Genomic DNA, 22,299 nt, shown 5'->3' with positions numbered 1-22,299 from the left:
CCTGAAAATAGCTGGGCTAAGAAGGTATAGACGGAAAAGTGAAAGGAGAGGGAAAAGAAAGTGATCAGAGAAAAAAAAAAGCTTTGAGGGGTTTGGAGAAAGGAAGGGATTGATGGGAGATGAGCAGCAAAGGTTAGGCAGCAGCAGCTGTCTCTGACTTGAGAGATAAACCTCACTTTCCACCCTGAGCTACCTTCCTTCCTGTTTTGCACACCTTCATATATAGTTTCTGTTTCTCGGCTTTGTAAAGTTTGTCTTCTGAAGAGGAGGCATTGCACTCCTGAGGAAACAAAGGCAGAAAGAGGGGCGGTTTCATGAGTGGTGAAAAACAGAAAGTGGTTTGTAAAATAGTGAGGCTTTTGAGGAGAAGAAGAACTAAGAAAGGTTGATTTTAGTGTCAGCATTCCTCTTCACAACGGCCATTTTATAATCGTCTCCCCAATGATTTCCTGTCTTCAGATGTGAAGGGTTCCAATTACGGTCCCTCTTTCAAACTAACTTCTGGCTATATCCGAATGTCTGGACTTCCTCGTTCTTGCAGGGCTGTCAAAACTGTCTTCCCTAAAAACACAACAGCATCAGTCATTCAATGGAAGGAAATGCCCAAAAGAACAGGTGGTGGTGAGGTGGTGTTTTATTTTGTGTTCTGGTCTTGTTATTTCCTGTTTTATTTTGAAATAGTAACTCGTCTTGTTCCAGGTCACTTGCCCTTCCTGTGTGTCATCTGTCTGATTGTCTCCCCTAATTACTGATTGTGTTCACCTGGTGCTCCCTTCCCTCCATGTGTTCCAATAGTCTATGTTCACCTGGTGCTCCCTTCCCTCCATGTGTTCCTATAGTCTGTGTTCACCTGGTGCTCCCTTCCCTCCATGTGTTCCAATAGTCTGTGTTCACCTGGTGCTTCCTTCCCTCCATGTGTTCCAATAGTCTGTGTTTCCTTGTCTTGGTCCAGTGTGTTTGACCCGTCACCATACCAGACACTTATCTCCTTCTTGCCACAGCTTGTCTTGTTTTAGCCTTTTTGGATTCCTCGCAAGAGTGATTTTTCTTTGTAATTTATTAGTTAAGCGCAGTTCTTCGTTTCATAGTTTTTTGAGTCAGATGTTTTGTTTTTCCTCCTTTTGGAGTGATTTTGTGTCCCTTATTATTTTTCCCTCTTTAGACCTGATCCAGTTTTTCATAGGAAAAATAAAAAAAACTACTAAAACACTATCAGGTTTTGTTCCTCCCTTTTGGGGCGCTTTTCGTTTGTAGGTGTTATTATTTAATAGTTTTGACCAGCAGAGCGAAAACAGCTGATGAGTCATGAGTTAAATGTTTGCTACGTCAGAATTAATTTGCATTTCAATCTCCCATTTAGCGCATTAACTATTTTTTGAAAAGGAAAAAAAAAACACCTCAAACGAGCATAAAAACTTTTATGTACATTTTCAAAAGCATTGAAATTTGCTGATGGAAACACGGCTATAGTCTCCTAGATTTTACCCATAGGTAACTGCCAAACTAAAGTTCAGTGGTGGGTTTCCATGAGTCTGGCCATTGCCATCCTAGCAGTGCCTGGCTCATAACTCTGGTCTGTCTCTCAAAGCAGCCATTTCCTTGGTTATGCATACTTTTCTGGCCTAATATAAATAAAAAGGATATATATATGAATATAGAAATTCAGCCCCTGTACAATTTCAGAAGGGGGGAAACTAGCTTTAAAACCACAAAGTTTTTTTGTACCAGGTTTAAACATGTTAATTTTTGGTGTAAAGTTGGCCATTTTAGCATCAAGTGGTGAGGCGAGGAATTGCAGTTTTTGGCACTTTCCCATCGGCTTCACTTTCAATCCCGGAAGCTACACTGTAAAAAATGTCTGTAGATTTTACATTGAAAAACTGTTAAACCATGACAGTAAAAGATCGTAAAATGATGAATGGGTTAATTCAGTTTCAGTAACAATGAAACACTGTAAATGTTTATATCAGCCAAAACTATTTTTTACAATAAAAAAAAACCCATTACTCCACTGTAAAATACACTGGCACTGTGTTTGTAACACAAATATACTGTAATATATAAACAAGCCATCACTGTAATTTTTGCATTTATTTTTTGTGAAAATACTTTTTCTAACTGTTAAATGTTCTAAACACTATGTACTAAATAGAACTATACTGTAATATTTAATGGTAAAATCTTTAATTTGATTTATTTTCTTGTCAATTATATGGCAGAACAGCGTTTCTTTTGATGAAAAAACTTTTTATTTTTTATGGTAAAATATGGAATAAAATGGCAATCTTGAACATGAAATCAACAGTGCTAATATCATTTTACTGTAATATTACAAAAAGTTGCACCGTATTTATTACGGTAAAGTTCTAGTAACCACAGCTGCCGGTTTTTTACCGTAAAATCAACAGGGTGTTTTTTTTACAGTGTATGTCCACTCCTTTTATACACTCTGTGCTCTTGCACATACAAGAGCCAAAGCTTACATGCAGAAGTTATCATCTTTACATATTTTAATTTCTTCCTCTCATTCCTTCTCACATCAACAATATATCAAAGCCCCAAACACCAACACTTCTCATATGTCTTGCCTGCTTCTCATATCCGCCTACTTCTGTTTCCATCTGTCCTCTTCTCCATGCTGTTCCTGTCCAGCCTGCCCTTTCCTGCAGGATTCACCGCCAGCTTTTTAATGAGGGTAACTCTCACACTTTGGGTCGTATGGCTGAATATCACTGCACCTGTCCCACCCTCAGGTCAGTGTCCTGGCTGCTTCCAATGCCAGGACACCTTGCTTCCACCGGTGCAGAACTGGGTTTTTGTCATGTTTGAACTTCAGGGCAGAGTGAGTTTTAATCAATCATACTCTTGTGAGAATCCTCTGTGCTTTGATCTGAATTCCTTTCATGAGCATAATGGGGAGTTGTGAAGCCAGAATTGCACCAGGTTGCATCAAGCAGTCTCTTTTACATACTGTACAGAGTAAGCAATAATCATGCTGTTAACTTGGGCTCATACATGTTTATGAATTTCAATGAGGAGTTTGGGAGAAATCAAGATACCAATTGTTAAGATACAGTATATATAATGGAAACGGTCCAGGTGCCAAAGTTTAATCCCTTTCTCTTTTAAAAACTAAAATACGAAAAAACAGGATGGGTGTAGACAGAGAACAGTAGCCTATAATAGTGTATGATGATAAATTGTTTCGTTTTTTTAAACTGTATTATGCTTGATAATAAGTTAGCACGGTACTTTTATTTTGAAGGGACTTTTATTTTCCCGCTTCTGGTCTGTCTGTCAACATATTAATAAATGAGAAACAAAAAATGAAAAAAGGAATTTGCAAAAACCAAATTTCAGGCCGTTATTCCATTTTGTTTTTTTGGTTATTTCATTTTCAGATGCTGAGAGCAAAATCCATTTTTCTGTTTTTGGTTTAGAAAGAAGCGCACTGAAATTTGTTGGTTGAAACACAGCTACTGTCATCACATTACTTTCAATCTATAAGGCAGCATTTGTGTCTGAATATATTCAAGGTGTGATATATACTGTACTGTTGCATAACAATGCTTTATTATATACCTGCAACACCTAGTTTGAAGTGTTAACGAGATTTGAAAGTGTGCAGAGGTGGGGTCTCACCTTAGCTACCCACATAATCTGATACATGTTTTGAAGCAGATTTCTTCAAGACATGAATGTCATATTAAAAACACAGTTTCTGAGATGCACGTGCTAATGTGCAACAAGTGACGGATCGATTATTTCCGCAACAAAACTTTACCTTAATCAATATGGTGCAACTTTTTCTAATATTACAGTAAAATGATAAGAGCACTGTTGATTTCACATGTAAGATTGACATTTTTTTCCCCATATTTTACCGTAAAAAAAAAAAAAATCCATCAAAATAAATGCTTTTCTGCCATATAATTGACCATAAAATACTTAAAATATAAATAATAAATTAAAGATTTTACCATTAAATATTACAGTATATTTCTGTTAGAGATATGGTGTTTAGTACATTTAACCGTGAGAAAAAGTATTTTTACAAAAAATGAATGCAAAAATTACAGTGATGGCCTGTATATATATTACAGTATATTGCCAGTGTATTTTATGTGTAAATGTATTTTTTAGGGACTGAGCACTGAAAGTGCGTCTATTATTATTATTATTATTATTATTCCCAAAAGTAAAACGCTAATTTGAAGCCTTTATCATATTCAAAACCTCGCCTTTTTTGGAATATACATAAATCTCCGGTGAAATTTACGTATTCTAGTGGTCCCGGTAATAGCCGTGGCAAAATAATTCTTTTTTTTTTGTAACTGTAAAACTATGTAAAAAACTTAATTTCATTGTTACTGAAACTGAATTAACCCATTTATCATTTTACGGTCTTTTACTATCATGTTTTAGCAGTTTTTCACCGTAAAATCTACAGACATTTTTTACAGTGTAGTATCACATCATGCACGGCCCCTTGGTGAGAGATATAGATTTAGAGAAGGAGCGTACGAAGAGTGGAGATGCAGAACCACGTCCTTTGTGAGATATAGTAAACGCAATGAATAATATCTATTCAGAGAGGCTCGTCTGTATCGATCGCCCTCGGACTGTGTGTGCACCTCAACTCTGGCTGCTGAACATTCATTCCCTACTCTCATGAAAGAAATAAGAGCTGGAGACAACTTGATGAGATGACCTGAAACTTTTTTCACACAGAACTTTTGCTCTTTTGAATTTTGAATTACTTTCCATCTTTCTCTGTTTCTTCGTTTTTGTTGTTTGCGTCCTGCTGTGTCTGGTGTCACATCATTAGTGGACAGAATCAGAGTGAATCAGCAGTGTGAGGCAGGGGGAGGACATAAGATAATAATATAACATAATAAAATGTGTGCATGTTTGTGCAACATGGTCTCACAGGAATCCGTGAAAAAGCCACGGATTTGCTCAACACAAAATCCGTGGAATAGCCACGGAATCACTCAGATTTCCGTGAAACTTACACGGATTTCGCTACAATGCAAGTTAATGACAGTCATATCCCGTGGCTATTCCATGGATATTTGTTCCTATTGGTTTGTTCCAAGTCACGTGACTTTCAAGGTTCCGGCGGTCAGAACAAAAAACATGGCGGACAGTTCTCTCATTTTGAGTGAAAAAAAATCAATATTTTGACTTAGTTTCTGCATAAAAATGGATTTTGATCACATTTCGAGCGAGAAATATATGTTTTATTTTCTAAATATTCCCTCAGTGAATGTACAGTACAGGCCAAAAGTTTTGACACACCTTCTCATTCAATGCGTTTCCTTTATTTTCATGAATATATGACATTGTAAATTCATCAAAACTATTAATGAACACATGTGGAATTATGTACTTAACAAAAAAGTGTGAAATAACTGAAAACATGTCTTATATTACTAGTAAGCAAAGGGTGGTTACTTTGAGGAATCTAAAATAAAAGACATGTTTTCAGTTATTTCACACTTTTTTTGTCAAGTACATAATTCCATATGTGTTCATTCATAGTTTTGATGCCTTCAGTGAGAATCTACAATGTAAATAGTCATGAAAATAAAGAAAAACGCATTGAATGAGAAGGTGTGTCCAAACTTTTGGCCTGTACTGTACATAATCACTTTGTATGTTGGAATAGCCACGGGATATGACTGTCATTAACTTGCATTGTAGCGAAATCCGTGTCAGTTTCACAGAAATTTCAGTGATTCCGTGGCTATTCCACGGATTCCTGTGAGACCAGGTTCTGTTTGTGTGAGAGAGGGAAAGCTGAAAGAGCCCATGAGAACAGAACACAGAATACTTTTTGAGGTGTTGATGAGTCTGATAATGTTGCCTCTGATGAAAGCATTGTTGTGTGATTTTGCATGTGTGTGTGTGTGGTGTACTGTAGAGCATGCTTCTTGCCTTCAGAGTTTTGACAGAGCATATCCTTGTGTATCTTTCCTCTAATTGAATCCATCCCTCAGGGCGTCACCGCTTGTTTATATGCTGACACCATGAAGGTGTGTGCGTGCGTTCACACTGAAGGCAGAGCACTGCAAACACTCTTCTTATTGTTTAATTATAGCCCACCAGCTGGGGAGACAGAGGAAGAGAGCGAGGGCAGGAGAGGAAGAGTTATTGATTGAATTAGTCAGATTATTCATATTTAATGTTTTGCTTTGTCTCCAGCCTTCTGCCCAAGACTTCTCTGTCATCTTCACACTGCAAAAAATGTGTGTCTAAAAAGATAAAAACACTAAATCGGAGGGAAATGATCTTGCTGCATGGACAGATAATTTCACTTGACAAGATTTTTTGTTAAATCTAGAATTACCGTATTTCCTCAATTTAAAGCCGGGCCCCTATTAATAACCGGCCTCATTTAGTAACCGGGTGTAAAAACAATTTTTAGTAAATAAAAGCCGGCCTCTTTATAAGCAGGGTGTCTTACCCGTGTTATGTCAAAGTCTGTTCCCCGTCGATATGTGTCCCCCTTACCTTAACCTGCACCAACCTGACCCCTGACCCCAACCAGTCCTCCTTTAAGTTGTTAACATGAGCCCAAGTTTACCTGAACCCCAAACAGTTCTCTCTACAAGGCCTAACCTTAAAGTGAAATCCTAACTCCAACCGTGGAGGTGATGCTACGGAGAACACCGTTCAGGAAACATCAATTCACGGTAACAGATTTCAACACAACACCTGTATTTTGAAGTTTGGCCACACGAGTTAGTACTGTAGGTAAATATGGTTGTTTCTCCTGCTGTCCTAGTCATTCTCTGTAAAGTCGAGCCGTTTACGCACGTTCTTCTGGGCTTTTTAGTAGTTTAGACATTTTAAATCCTGCTTCAAATGAACATTCAGCGTGCTGTTCATTGTTTGTTTACATCCCAGTACTTCCAATGTGGCCGACATCTGGGTAACTGGCTACAATGCGCTCTGAGAAAATGACCCTACCTCTCAAGTAATTTATTACCTCAGTAAACATTTTTATAATGAGTTTACGGTTTCAATCGCTCGTTTAATTTTTTTTTGTATGTTTATTCTGAAAATTATGGTCACATTTAGAGCAAATTACGCAGTAAAGGAGGGTATGTTTTAGGGCGCGGTTACCTTGTTACAAACAAGTTACTACCATGGCGACCTGAGGACACTGTATATTAACATAGCCATGAACTTTTTTTTTATTGTTAGTTTTTTTCTTTTATCTTTTAAGTTTTGCACTTTTAGAATACTGGTTAATGCTAACATGCAATTTCACAGTAACGCAAGTAGACAATCCTATTAAAGTCAGCAAAGTGACACACAACAAATATACACAACAAAATCTATGTCTCATTAGCTTACATTAGCAACCAAAGAGTCTGCTCTTCAAGGCCGTGTTATTAACTACAGGTTCAATCAAAGTCCTGTATCTGTTGAAGGTATGGACACATCATATATGTCTAAAGGTTTATCAAGCCCACTTAATGTTTATTAGAAATTGTGGAAATAGGATTAATAACTGTAATTCACAGTTATTACTTTTAGCACATTACGCTAGCTAACAAAGTTGGCTAGTTTTATGGCCAGAGAAAAAGCATGCAGTTGTTTAGGCAGAATTTCAGATTGCACAACACAAAACTCACCTGTTAATTATGTGTATTTCAAGTCTTGTACATAACCATTTAAGAGTATCTCTTCACCACAAGACATTTATACCTCCCTGGTACAGAAACCAAGTGTAATGTCCATCCTATTTTCTATCCATTGTGTGATAGTGTGTAGGGATGGCTAATCTAGTCCTGTTGGTTCATGTTAACTTTTTCAAGTAACACTTGTGGTCCCTGGAAACAAGTGAACAGAGATATTCAGGGGAATTTTCTTAGCTATTGTTTAATACAAGCCAACAAAACTAGCAAGCCAGCGTTGGCTAATTATTCAGGGAATTACTCTGCCTCCAGCTAAACTCCACCCCAATGTTGAGTAACATAAAACAGGTCTATGGAGACAGTTGATATTTGTGGGCATTTTTCCATCCATCCATCCATCTCAGCTAATCCGGGGCCAGGTCGCGGGGGCACCCCGAGGCGTTTCCAGGCCAGACGAGAGATATAATCCCTCCACCTTGTTCTGGGTCTTCCCTGGGGCCTCCTACCAGTTGGACGTGCCCGGAACACCTCTAACGGGAGGTGCCCGGGAGGATCCTTACCAGGATGCGTCCCGGGCACCTCCCGTTAGAGGTGTTCCGCCATTTTTCCATTTGTAATAAAGTAATATTCATATATTACATTTCATAGCTGATAAAACAGCAGTTTTTATTGCTAAATATTTTAATTGACATAGTCTCACTTTGAGTTTGTTGTACCAATCACTCAGCCTGCATGTCATTTGTCAGTCTTCCAGTTTGTCCAACTCCCTAAACTCCGACCTGCCTGTGTCTATTGATTGTGACTGCAGCAAGATAGCAGCCTTGCTGAATACCAGACCATGTAATGCTTTCAGTGAACCACTCCGTCCATAGCAGCGGTAATGATACTCACCATCAGTATTTATGTTGACAGTTGACCATGATGACTGTCTTTGTACAGGAGGCTGAGTGCAAAAACATCCATCTAATGATTTGTGAGGATCATAGAGAGGTTTTTCTTACATTTTTGGCATCAAATATCTTGTCCAAGGTGTTGGGGAGTAAACTCAGGGGAATAACATACTGCATCTCAACATGAACCCTGACTCTAAAGTGAACCTTTGTTCAAAGTAGAACATGAAGTGTTATTAGTTTCTGTTGTTTCCAAGTCTCTGTAGTTTTACCTTGTCTTGCTTTCTTTGTGTGTTTTTGTGATAGTTTTCATGCTGACCTGCGCAGTCTGAAGAAGTTTCATTAATTAGGACAACTTTGATTCTATTGCGGTCCAGACAGCAGTGGGGTCTGCAGGGTTTGAATACATTGTCAGGGCAAACAAAACCTTTGTTTTGCTACCACAAATTAGAACGAGACCAATTACTCAAAGTTCTATTTGTGCCACCGGTGATGTCAGCAAATTATATGACCCTGTTTATATTTATTATTTTAGGGGGTAATTATGAGGTCTCTATTTTTTGGTTCAGCTTGTTATTTGTCAGCAGAATTACAAAAAAAACTACTGGCCCGATTTTTCTAAAATTTGGTGGAGGGATGTAGCATGGGTCAATGACGAACTCATTAACTTTTAAAGTGGATTTGTTTCATGGCACGGATATGCAAAATATGTTTCAATTTCGTTAACATCAACAACAAAGGGAATGGCCTTTGCTAGTTTTGTGCAGAACAATACAATAATGTAACATCAAAAAACATAAAAATGTTTTCACATAATTAGGGCCGGGACTCGATTAAATAAATTAATCTAATTAATTAGAGTCTTTGTAATTAATTAATTGAAATTAATCGCATTTTAATCGCATATAAATATTTGACCTGAGAACAGTGAGAAGTAATTTTTTTCACATGGATTTTTAGTATACCATTGAATAATGACTGAATACATAAGCTTAAGCAACAAAAATATTGTTTATTTTTGTTCAAGTCCAACAGACCAGTGCAATTTTTGCCATTAAGTGTAGCAATAGCATATTTATAAATATAGTACATTTCATAAATCCAGGTAGCCTATAGGTAGGTAGACCTTCTGTAAACTAGAATACTTTGGTTTTTTAAGTAAAACACAATCCACGCTAGCTACCACACTAGCCGCTAGCTGCTATATGTTTTTGCATTGAGGTGATACTTGAGGCTCGACGTGCTGCTGTGATATGTGAATTCCTTGTTGCATAGCAACACAACCATGCTCTTATCGACTAAACATATTTTAAGTTTTCTACAAAAAACTATTTTACTTATAGGAGGTTGGCTTTCAAGGTTACTCGAAGTGAGTTAAAATACATTATGTTGTACATACAATCAAGAATGTCATGTTGATGTATTGTTTCTCATTGAGGAGGAAACATAATTGCTTAAATAAGCCAATTAGAAACAACATACCATAAATCAGTCAATTTATAGTTGCTGGAGAAATTATGCAGTGAACTAAAATGACATTGTGTTTAGCTCTGTTGGAGGTTGATGATTACAAAGACAACACATGCAGCTCATTATTTTTAATTAGCCCCAACTTCTAAGGCCTTCACAATGAACTTTTGCCGCTGTGTGTCAACAACAGTTTGCTCTCCCTAAAACTTTCAGTGCCACCGCTCAAGTAAAGGCCTGAGTGTCTGAGCTTTTGTTTCCTGTTTAATGATCTCACTCTCCATACTGATTGATCTTTTTAATTGCATCCCATTGGACTCACACAACTTTCTGTGCATCCTCCAGTGTGTGACATAATCCTGCACTGCCTTCCAGATGCAACCATCAGTATCCAACTGATCCTGCTGAGGTGCCTTGTGGTCATAGCCTCAACTTCCCTCCAACTAGCATCTATTATTCAATATTCCTGTTCAATACTGTATCAGAACTACCACAAAGTATTACATTCTCACCCAGTATCCTTTGGAACTACTTTCAGATTGGACTATTCTGCAGCACATCATCGTCCATTGCTGAGGCTTTTTATAAGTAGAAAGATAAGGTTTGGAGGTGGAGCACTGACTTATATTCAAGAGACATAAGTTTGCTTAATTCAAGTGTCAGGGTCCAACACTTAAAGGGGAACTCTTATGATTTACTATAGCACTTCCGTACAGTTGGGGGACTCATGGCAAACAGGTTCAAAATACAGTGGTCAAAATTAAAGCTGCAGAGGCCAAGATATCCGACATAGTAGTAACTAGGGCCGGGACTCGATTAAAAAAATTAATCTAATTGATTAGAGGCTTTGTAATTAATTAATCGAAATGAATCGCATTTTAATCGCATATAAATATTTGAACTGAGAACAGTGAGAAGTAATTTTTTTCACATGGATGTTTAGTATACCATTGAATAATGACTGAATACATAAGCTTAAGCAACAAAAATTTTGTTTATTTTTGTTCAAGTCCAACAGACCAGTGCAATTTTTGCCATTAAGTGTAGCAATAGCATATTTAGAAATATAGTACATTTCATAAATGCAGGTAGCCTATAGGTAGGTAGACCTTCTGTAAACTAGAATACTTTGGTTTTTGGGTCATAGCTTGCACACAACCATGCTCTTATGGACGCTTCCATCCGTTGGTTTTTAGTAACTAAATGTCCCATCATCCACGGGGCCAACCAAAGGTCTCATCAGCTTCTTCCTTCATGTTCACTGTGGTTTGTTGTTGTCTGAACTCATCAACGCTAGTTGGTGCTCCAGTATAATCGGCCCTCCTGAAACTCATCCAGTGAGAAACGTTCCGCGGTGCAAAAATAAGTGCGATTAAAATGCGTACATTTTTTAACGCGTTAATTTTTGTGTCATTTATTAATCTTAATTAACGTGTTAAAGTCCCGGCCCTGGTAAGTTAAAAATTGATGCCAGTTTTTGTATGATGATGATATCTCTGATACAGTGATAAGGTAAAATATATTTAGTATACAAATATAGAACTCTTATCCTAATTTTACCTCTTAATAACCCCTCTAAATATTTTCAATAACTGATTTTTTTGGGTTCAAAATGAAATAATTACCAGATCATATAGGTGAGATTGTGCTGAATTTTTTTTTTTTTACCAACAAGGCACGGTGAACAAGACTCCAAAGGGCTACACTCCACACTTCCCATTATGCAGATGCATATATCTCTTTTCTACCAAATTAGCTCTGTTTTTCCAACCAATTCTGTTCAAGCTTGTTGAAATCTTGATGCTATCTTGCAAACTAGCACGCCTCTTCTACCAGTTTTAAGTGGAATCGATCTTAACACTCGTGTTGGTGGAAATGGGGTAATAGTGTCAGGTTATTATCTAGGTATGTCTGCTTTTCAGCAGCAGTAGACAAAAATCACTGACCAGATTTTCATTAAACTTAGTGGAAGGGTGAAGCATGGGCCAAGAAAGACCCTATAAAATTTTGATTGGATCCAAATCACAGGGTGGATACACAAATTAGTTTCACTTTTGTTAACATTGCAGGGGTATTGATTTGGTGTTGAAATATTCTCAAAAATCAGTTCTCCATTGGGACAGATAGGGTATGGCCTTGGTGGAGTGTTTTTCCACTTTGAAAAATATTTTGGGTTATGACTGGCATTTTGCAAACTACTGGCTGTAAATCTACGTATTTTTGTTGGGATCTAATATCACCAGCTATGATATGCATTATTAATTCACCTTATAATGAAAAATTCCATAGCCTGAAATAGGGAGCTGAGATATTTAAGATTCTCTGTGTTCAGCTGTCTACTACATATCTGCTTTTATCAGATCGTCTTGTATTTTGCTTTGAAACTCTAAATTTAAAATCTGGCTTTCACTGTTGTTGTTTGCCCTGCACTCACTTTTTTACTGTCGGCTTTGGGGCCATGCTGACCCAGCTGTATTATGGGTCAGCGGGATGAATGAGCAAGTGGTGGCAAATGCGATAAAAGACGGACAGGTCGTTTGTCCTCACAGCCCGTGTGCACCCTCTTACACACAGACATTCACAGATGAAAAGGACAGTTTTCCTTTAGCTCGCTCTCTTTCTCTCTCTCTCGCTCTCTCTCTCTCATACACACACACACACACACACACACAATATTGTATGACAAACAGTCTATTCTGTCTAACATTGTTAACCAGGCAGGGGTGCTTTGGACATAGTTGCAATCTGTAACATATGTGGATGTGTCTTTGTGTGTATGCATGCAGCCCACACCTATGTGTTATAGTGTACAACTCTGATTCCAATAAAAGTTAGGATGACACTTCTGTTGAATTTCCAGAAAAACTTCAGGTTTTAGGGGGTTATTTTCAAATCGGCCATAGGTTTTACAGGCATTTTTTCCAGGCGTTTTAGGCCTAAATGGGTTAACCCTTTGATGTACAACATGGATCTCATTCATTTCCCATGTAATTTAATGTTGCTGTGTGTTTCTGTGCTCTATCTTTTGATATCAAATTATTTAATGATTGAATATTCCAAGTATTCTTTAAATATCTTGTTTTTGATAACAACAGATATTTATTTCCATTTTGCCTCTCATACTTTATAAAGAAAAATTTTTTTTGTATTATTACATAGCTAACTACTTGGCAAAGTAGCTTGCTAAGCTAACTACTTAGCCAAGAAGTTAGCTTAGTAGTTAGCTTAGCAAGCTACTTAGCTAAATACTTAGCCAAAAAGTTAGCTAAGCAGTTAGCTTAGAAAGCTACTTAGCTAAAAAATGGATCATGTCATTTTTTTACCCATGTTGTGCATTAGAAGAGTAGTGACACAAAAAAGGATTTTATTAAAGAAATGAATAAAGGAAAACATAAAATTAGGATGTATGATGATCAAAAACAGGAAAAATTAGGAAAACCTGGAATACTGAACGATGAAAATAATTTATTGCAAAGATATAGAACATAAAAACTCTGTCGGGTCACTTTAGACCCATGTTGTGCATCAAAGGGTTAAGTAGGGTGAGTTGCAAGGGAATGCATTTGGTCAATGAGGTTCCTAGAAGTACGTGTGTGTGTGTGTGTGTGTGTGTGTGTGTGTGTGTATTGAAGCAGTATCAGCCTAATCTGTATTTGTCCCATCATTGATTGGTGTCACATAGCTCAGGCTGGCATTTAACCTAATCACATTAGGAATGCCCACTTCCACCCTGTGGTCAATAAAATTCATGCACTATGCATCAGGATGTCTTCACATTCATATTCTGATGCTGGAAATTCAGCCAGGCTCCCCGTCTCTCAGCATCTGCCTCACACAATCTCTCTAATGTACCAATCCACAACACTCGCTAACAATCTGAGCATCTTTTAAGCAGATCTTTGGTTAACAGGGTGAAATGGGAGCAAAGACTGCAACTCAAAACAGATTCCCCTTTTCCCGGATTCCTCCGAGGCCCATTTTACTTCACACAAACCTTTTTTTGATTTTGAATTGGTGTGGAAGAGATAAACGTGGATCACTTTGTCAGGAGTTTGTACATTTAAATGGGATAATGAGGTCACTGGAGAGAGCCTGCAGAAATGTTTTGTTTGTTGTTACTGCACGCTTCTGACTCATGCCATTGGCTTGTTGTGTCATCATGTGTCTGTTATATTCCTTAACCTGTTCTCTACATGGTTCGAGCGAGCGTCCATGTTGGTGATCCTGTTGAACTGTGTGACACTGGGCATGTTTCATCCCTGTGAGGATACAGAGGAGTGCACCTCCGACAGGTGCAAGATCCTGCAGGTAAGACGCTTTATGGCTTCATATGTTATGGATGTGTTTTCTTTTCACACTTTATTTTCAATTCGCTTATTTTCACAAAAACAGCTGGAGAATGTACCATAATGGAGTGTCTGGACTGCCCATTACCCTCACAACAATCCAACATTCACAGCCACTTATCCACTGAAATGGATCCTACATTTCCCATAATGCAATTGTGTATTTTTCTTTGTATTGGACCTTCCTTGAATGGTAAATACCTTCATATTTCAAACTTGATAAACCCCCACTCACAATCACTACACACTAGTTCAACATTTGAATAGGAAGTTTGACATATAAAGTAAGTGGAGTGCCCCTATAACTCTATGAGTCTTGGGCTATTTTGTCCATTTTGAATCCTTTTCATGTCTTTTTGTGTCTTTGTAAGTCATTTTGTGTCCTTTTTTTGTCATTTGTGTCTTTTTGTGCCTTTTTTGGTCATTTTGTGTCCGTTATGGCTTTTTTTTTTAAGTTATTTTGTGTCTTTTTTGGTCATTTGTCTCTTTTTTGTGTCTTTTTTGGTCATTTTGTGTCTTTTTTTTGTCATTTTGTGTCTTTTTGTGTATTTTTTTGGTCTGCTTTGATTTTACGTATGGATGTGATGAAGAAGCCATGCTTTGGTGCTTTTGGGGACTCCAGAGGATTAAGAACCCCAAGCAGTTACAGTTTGTGTGATTTTGGGTGTTTAGTGTTTTTGGTAATTTTTTGTGTTTTTTGTAATTTTTGTGTGTGTTTTTTGTGTTTTTAATGTGTGTGTTCTGTGTGTTTTTTTGTAAAAAAAATGTTGTTTTTTATTTGTGTTTTTTTGTAATTTTGTGTGCGTTTTATTGTGTTTTTGTACACGTTTTTGTGTTTTTATCCGTTTTTTGGTAATTTTTTCATTTATTTGTGTTTTTTGTGTTTTTTGTAATTTTTGTGTGAGTTTTTTGTAATTGTGTGTGCGTGTGTGTGTGTGTGTGTGTTTTTTGTAAAAAATAAATTAATTAATTAAAAAAAGGCTTTTTATTTGTGAGTCAAAATGACAAAATAATAATGAGGTGAGGTTGAGCTGAAAAAGATGATACCAGCATGGCATGGGGATCATTATTTAAGATGCATTTACAGGCAGAATGAAGAAAAAGAGTCAAAAACCAACAAAATAGCCCCAGACTCCATAGAGTTTAACTCTTTATTGGAAACTGTGATTGAAGTGGTGTTTAAGGTGTCCTGTTGGAAGAAACAACACAGAGGCATGACAATTCATCACCAGCATTCATTTATCTTCCCTGATCTTTATTCAATTCGAACACATCGAAAGGCCTTCCGCTGGGATGAGCATGAAGAAAAATGAAAACACAAACACACATTACGGAACCAACAGTCGGAGATAAGGACAACAAAGCAGAGCAATTGCTGGAACAGATCAGACATTACAGCAGGCTAAAACCACTGCAGCTTGTATTCAAACACAACAAAACAGATGACGGAGAGCCAGAACTCTGATAGGTACGGGCACAATTTTCTAAACCAGTGCCTTTGATAGAGTCTGAGAGCGAGAGCGACTAAAACAATGTTTTCCGTCGTATCTGGCCTTTGCAGCTCTCTCCATTTGCATTATCTCAGATGGAAAATAAACAACAACAATGTGTGGAGGCGTTTCCATTAATTTATGGACATCCTTTAACCTAACAAACACTAATGGAGGATGCATTGTTGTTCTCGTTGTAAAACACAGAGGATTTTTTCTTGCGTTGGAGGAGGGAATGAAGCGGAGTGAGGTGCAGAAAAATAGATCGGTGATATCTGGCACCGTACATCTTCTGCAGTGAAGGGATAATGTGCTTGCAAAGTGGTTCCAAATAGATTGAATCAGAACAAAGTCCTCTTATTTTCTTGTCCACTGACTCAGTGAAATAGAGCAGTTTCATTTCAAAATGAGAGATCTATCTATGAAAAAATAGAGCCCCACTCCCAGTGTCTGCTTTCTGATGTGAAAGTCAATTTATTGGGATGACTTTTAGTGATGGGAGGCGACTTAAATTGTTATTGAATGCAGTTTCTTGTTTTAGTTGTTAAAAAAGGTCAATCATTTGAGAGGAAGCAAAAGAAAAGGATGAGTAGTTGAGGGTGGAGGAGAGAAGAGGGGGAGAGGAGAGGAGAAGAAAGGAAAGGAAAGGAGATGAAAGTAGAGGAGATGAGAGGAGAGGGAATGAGGAGTGGAGAGGAAAGGAAAGGAAAGGAAAGGAAAGGAAGGGAAAGGAAAGGAAAGGAAAGGAGACGAAAGGAGAGGAGAAGAGAGGAGAGGAGAAAGGAGGAGAGGAGAGGAGAGGAGAGGAGAGGAGAGGAGAGGAAAGGAAATGAAAGGAGATCTGGGCGTAGAAATGAGAGGACAGGAGAAGAAAGAAGAGAAGAGGACGAGAAAAAGTAGGAGGGGAAAGGAGATTATGGGAAAGAAAGGAGAGGAAAAGAGAGGAGCAGAAAGAGGAGGGTGAGGGGAAAAGAGATGACAGAAGAAAAAGGAAAGGATAGGAGAACAAAGGGAGGAAAAGAAGAGAGTTGGAGAATAAAGAAGGGGTAAAGAAAAGAGAGAAGGAAATGAAAGAGGAGGAGACGAGAGGGGGAAAAGGAGACTAGAGGAGGAGAAAGCGGATGGGTGGTGAAGAAAGGAGATGAAAGGAAATAATGGAGAGAATAGGAGGAAGAGAAAGGAGAGGATAGGAGAAGATAGAGGAGGAGAGTAAAGAAAGGAGAGAAGGAACTGAGTAGGAGAGAAGAGGAGGAAAGAAGGAAGGGAGAAAGAGGGGGGGGAGAAGAAGAAAGGAGATGATCGCAAAAGAAATGATAAAGTGAAGAGAAAGTGAGAAAGGTTTGAGAGTTTGAGGCTGTTGTTGCTGGGCAGCCTGAGCATGGACTCCTTCATGGAGATGTGATGTGGTTTCATTCTGTGGGTTTCCTCTCTGCAGCTCACATGAATGTGAAGCCCAGAGGTCTCCACTCCATCACTGCCCACACTGACATGCTAAGAGATGCTAAAGGAACATAAGCTGCTTGTCTGTCTTTGATCCGTCTCACACTGTCTGGAACATACTGACTCCCACTTTTCTTTCTATTTGCATCCTCTCACACTTGTTCTGCTGTTGCCTCAGTCCCTCCTTATTTTATATTTGTCACCCTTTATTAACGGAAAGAGCTTAGTTTGACTTTTCAACCTCTTCAATTAAAATATTTACCCCAATACATCACTTTCAAATTGATTTCAAAAGTAGAGTGTAAATAGTATATGAAGCCATTTATTCTGTTTGTAGCGTAGATTATATTAAGTACATCCATCCACCCATCCTTCCATCCATCCATCCATCTATCCTTCCATCCATCCTTCCATGCATCCATCCATCCATGCATCCACCCACCCACCCACCCACCCTTCCATCCATCCATCCCTCCATCCCTCCATCCCTCCATCCATCCATCCATCCATTTTCATCTGCTCATCTGGGGCTGGGTCGCGGGGGCAGCAGGCTAAGCAAGGCATTCCAGACCAGTGTTGCCAACTTAAGTGACTTTGACGATAGATTTATCAACTTTTCAGACGTCGCTTTTTTGAAAGAATAAAAAAGTCCCTAGAGACGAGTGACAAATCTAGCGACTTTTTCTGCTGTTATTGGAGACTTTTACATACTCATTCTTACTCTTCTTAATGAGCCACTGGGGTTGCCGGCTGCCCTCCCTCACCCCAAAGCACTGACAAGCGGCACAGTCCTCTAGCAGCAGTCTCTCCCAGCTGCAGTCACAGAGCCAGAGGGGATGTTAACCCCTTAGTGTCCAGTCTGCAAATCGCGCATGCTGATTTATAGTCAGAGTCTCTTTTGGGTCACTTTTGCTGGTCCCAAGGCTGGATAAAGGAGGAGGGTTGGAATTGTTTTTTACTCACTTTTTCTCTTTCCCACAATGTTATTCCTCTCTCCTACAGCGTCCATTACAAGAACATGCACATGGTAAATTATGCAAATTAGGTGTTGACGTCATTTAGCGACTTTTAGGACAGCCAATAGCTACTTTCCTCACTGAGGAGTTGGCAACACTGTTCCAGACATCCCTTTCCCCAGCCACAATGTCCAGCTCCTCCTGGGGGACCCCGAGGCATTCGCAGGCCAGGCAAGAGATATAATTCCTATATATTTACTAAAAAAAAATTAACTGCTGAGGAAGCAATGTAATAATTAAAGCCAAATAGGATGTCTCATTTAACAGTTAACCTTACCCTTAATAAGGTATTGACTGCATTGTAAAACTTTCAGGTCATAGTATCACTCAACCAAGCCAAATAATTACGAAAAGTTTGTACAAAAAGAGTTTGCATCATTCACCGTGAATTTGTAAGAAATGCAATAATTATGACACCTGTGGCCATTAGGTGAACTGCAGTTAATGTCCTGTTACTTGTACTCAATAGATGCAAGTGAGCATAATGGGTATCAGCTGTCACCATAACGACCATCACACGGCCTGCATTGATGATGTATTTTCCTGTTACATCCTTATTGGGGACGAATCAGGGCGCATTAGCGTTTACACTACTAAATATATGTGGTAAAATGCATTTTATACCACCTCTGCAAGTGGTTTGAGTGATCCTATCATAATATGTCTTGGAGCCTGTTTACACGCCCAAGACACATTTAAAACAACGTGTAAACAGGCTCTAAGTTACAACTAGTTGGCTAACCTTAGCATAGCAACGCATTGCTCTTAGCTAGTAGAAAGCAATTGTTAGTTTTACGCCATTGCTTTGTACCGTTACATCATTTATTTTAAAATCTTAGCCATGTGTCATACTACATAAGTGAGCATCGTGGATAACGTTAGCTGGTGAAGTAATTTGTCAAGCTAGCCAACTAACGTATACACTACAGATAGTATTTTGCTAGTGATAACGTTAGCAGCCAAGCAAGCTAATGTTGCACATTGTTGCTGCTGTAGGGGAGCTGAAAAGAGGCTCAGGATCACACTTAAGGTCACATCCTTTGTATTAACCCATCAAAACCAAGTCACTACTTCACATAGTCCCATTAAGTGGTAAGATAGTAAAAGAAAATCACCAAAACATCAAATATGAACTTTTTAATGAGGTTTCTGTTTGCATCAGAGGTATTCATTCTCTTCCTTATATCCACACAGGCTTGTATCCCAGAAAAGTACTTTTGTTTTTTGTGTTAGTGCCTGAGCTCTCAGATCAGGCCTGCGCTTAACATAGCTCTGCTAGCATCAGTGATAATGAGGGAGCTCAGCCATGCCTCTCCATAGCTCCTCTCTGATGCAGCCTAAATGAGCTCTCATCGCCTGACACAGCTAATGGCAACTGTAATGGTCACAGGCCACTGTGTAGCTGCAGGCTAGAGAGAAAGATGACCCGTGTTTTATGTGTCGGCCATGTTGAAAGGTTACTCAGAGGTGCTATTTACAATTTGTTTGAATGACACTCGCAAGTCGCTTTAAATGGATTTGTTTTTAGCTTTATTACAGCACATTTGGATATCTAAAAGGAATTCATTAAATCAATGATTCAATTGTTATTATATAAACTTTATTACAGGCTCTAGACCCAATAGCAAGACATACAACATATAAAAAAACAAATGACAGATACATAAATACATACAAACATACTCTTATTCATGAGTTTTAAAAGGCAACCATACCAATGTTTCCACAGATATGATTGATATCAACAGATCTGCATCTGGAAGATATGCATCTTCATGCTTCCTATTGTTTTTTATGGCCCTTGACTACCTTTTTATGATATCACTCCCGCTGATAATGGCCACAACTTCCTCTGATCATCCAACAGAAAAATGTCTAAAAGCTGCTGTGTGGTGAAATACACTACCTGAAACTCCATGAAAATGCACTGCATATGGAAGTTAACATTAAATATACTAAGTCATAAATCCAAAGTCAGTTTTAGGCTCAGTACATTTCTGTAAAATAAACTCAAGCATATGACACTTGTAACTTGTGCACTAGTAGAATGTGGATAAAATCAGAAAGCTCTGCAGTATTAAGTGCATTAGCTTAGCGAACATATAGCTTGGAAACACCCAACTTGTTAATTCTGGTTGATATAGAGCTAGGGTTCCCAGTTCGGGAAGGAGCATGTAAACTTTACCCCACAACCAGTGGGCTGGGCAAGCTCGCCAGAACACTGTCATGAGTTTGGACGGGGCGGGTCAAAAAAGAGATTAGGATTTGGGTGGTTAATTATGGCATATTTAAAGGGTCTAGTGGTGCGGGTTGGCTTTCACAATGGGTCAGGTGGGGGCAGGTATTAATAAAACCCTGACCTGTTTATCACTAGTATGTACTTAAAATAGCAAGTGTAGGTACAGAGAAATGCAAATGGAGAGACAGTGTACATCTAAATTACATGTCTTTTGGACAGTAATTTATCAGTTTACATGCATGCAGATACCAGTATATCTTGGATTTACTAAAATCTATCCTTCAGGCTCCAGTAATACCTTAATGCATATCTTACACCAAGTAGAAACTAGCATCACTGCTTTGCTTATCTGTGGTATATTCCTCCTTTTAACACTTAACCCACATGATAAACAAACCCGGGCAGACTGCAGATGAGCTACAGAAGAGAACATCTGAGAGCACTCCGTATCAGAGCGAAGAAAAAAGAGATAAGTGGTGATTTAGCCAATGGAGCAGTTTCAAAGAAATGTCAAACTCTGGCTATAATGCAGCAACTTTAATGTTAGAAATTGTCTCCTTTTTTTCAAATTTCAATGGAACACATTGTGCTCTGAATGCTACAGCACACACTTAACCTTCCGTTGTCCCCCAGGAGCTACAGCAAAAAAAGATATCTGTGGAAAGCGTATTAAATCATTGGCAATACAATGGGAACGCTGGGTTACAGAAAGATACACGGAGAGAAGAAGAAGAAGAAGAGGGAGTTGGCAGGGAGAAGAGTTAAATTCCTTGCTGAGATGGAGCTTGAATGCTACACGAAACTACTGTTGGAGCTTTCAGGCCTGATTGGGAAACACACAAACACACACACACACACACATTGATTCACCTCCACGTCAGCCTGGCATGTGCCAGAAGAAGAAACGTCAGATCTTGTGTCTGCATGTGTTTACCCTGACTGCTATGAATGGTCGTGATTGAGCTGAAAAGTCTCACAATATTATCTCCCTCCACCTGTGACGAGTGGATCTCCACTGAATGGCAGATTACAGTTGGCCTGCTCTATTGTCTGCACCACATGAGCCATACCACTCTTCCTTCAGCATGTCCGTCTGCTTGCACAGTGCACCTGTGTGCGTGTGCAAGTGATGAAAGCATCTGACCCCTGAGATAATAGAATTCAGACTTGTGACAGGCAGAATTAGCATACATAGTGGCTAAGATTTATTTTCGGAAGAGGTTGCAGGGAAATGTTTTCACTGAATCAATGGCACCTGTTTTGGCCAGAAAGTATATGCACATTTATATATACAGCTTTATATCTGTTAAGATGCCCTTTAGTTAAGTGCAGAGACAGACACAGCTGTAATGGAGTCTTTCTGGACACAGCAGGCTTCACACTTAACATTTTAACAGCATTATTACCAAATAGAAAGGGAAAAACAGCAGCAAGTAGGATTTTCGCAAACATATCCAGCATAAAAATTGGTGAATATTCCCACCCAGTCACTAGAATAAGTGTTGGCATTTTGTGTTTCTGCAAACCACAGGTGTGTTGAATCTCAACATCTTTGAACTACAAATATGATGAATATGAATGTTTTTTGAAGGACTACTGAGCATAGGCCCAGGGCCCACAGGCCTTCAGCTACAAAATGACCACAATGAAACATAAACTTACTACAAAGAGACCAAAACAACTACAAGGAGATACAAAAAAGCTATAAAGAGAGACAAAAAGACTCACAACAACCATTAAAATGGGCAAAACAGCTACAGAT

At 38.6% G+C, this 22,299-nt stretch overlaps 1 protein-coding gene across 4 annotated transcripts in view; it reads left to right on the top strand.

Moving 5' to 3' along the window:
• The window catches only part of cacna1g (calcium channel, voltage-dependent, T type, alpha 1G subunit), a 405,931-nt gene that overhangs the window by 122,185 nt on the left and 261,447 nt on the right, over positions 1 to 22,299 (top strand). For all 4 annotated transcript variants that reach the window (XR_009389430.1, XM_059324455.1, XM_059324456.1 and 1 more), the window contains exon 3: positions 14,202 to 14,314. Coding sequence is in view for 3 of the 4 variants with exons in the window: in XM_059324455.1 (XP_059180438.1) it covers positions 14,202 to 14,314 (113 nt within the window). In the remaining variant the exon portion in view is untranslated. The remainder of the gene's footprint in view (positions 1 to 14,201; positions 14,315 to 22,299) is intronic.

Source organism: Centropristis striata, chromosome 21 (genome assembly GCF_030273125.1).
Source record: "Centropristis striata isolate RG_2023a ecotype Rhode Island chromosome 21, C.striata_1.0, whole genome shotgun sequence".
NCBI classification, from domain to species: Eukaryota; Metazoa; Chordata; class Actinopteri; order Perciformes; family Serranidae; genus Centropristis; species Centropristis striata.
The sequence above is the reverse complement of the archived record's forward strand: the minus strand, read 5'-3'. Positions and strand labels throughout refer to the sequence as shown.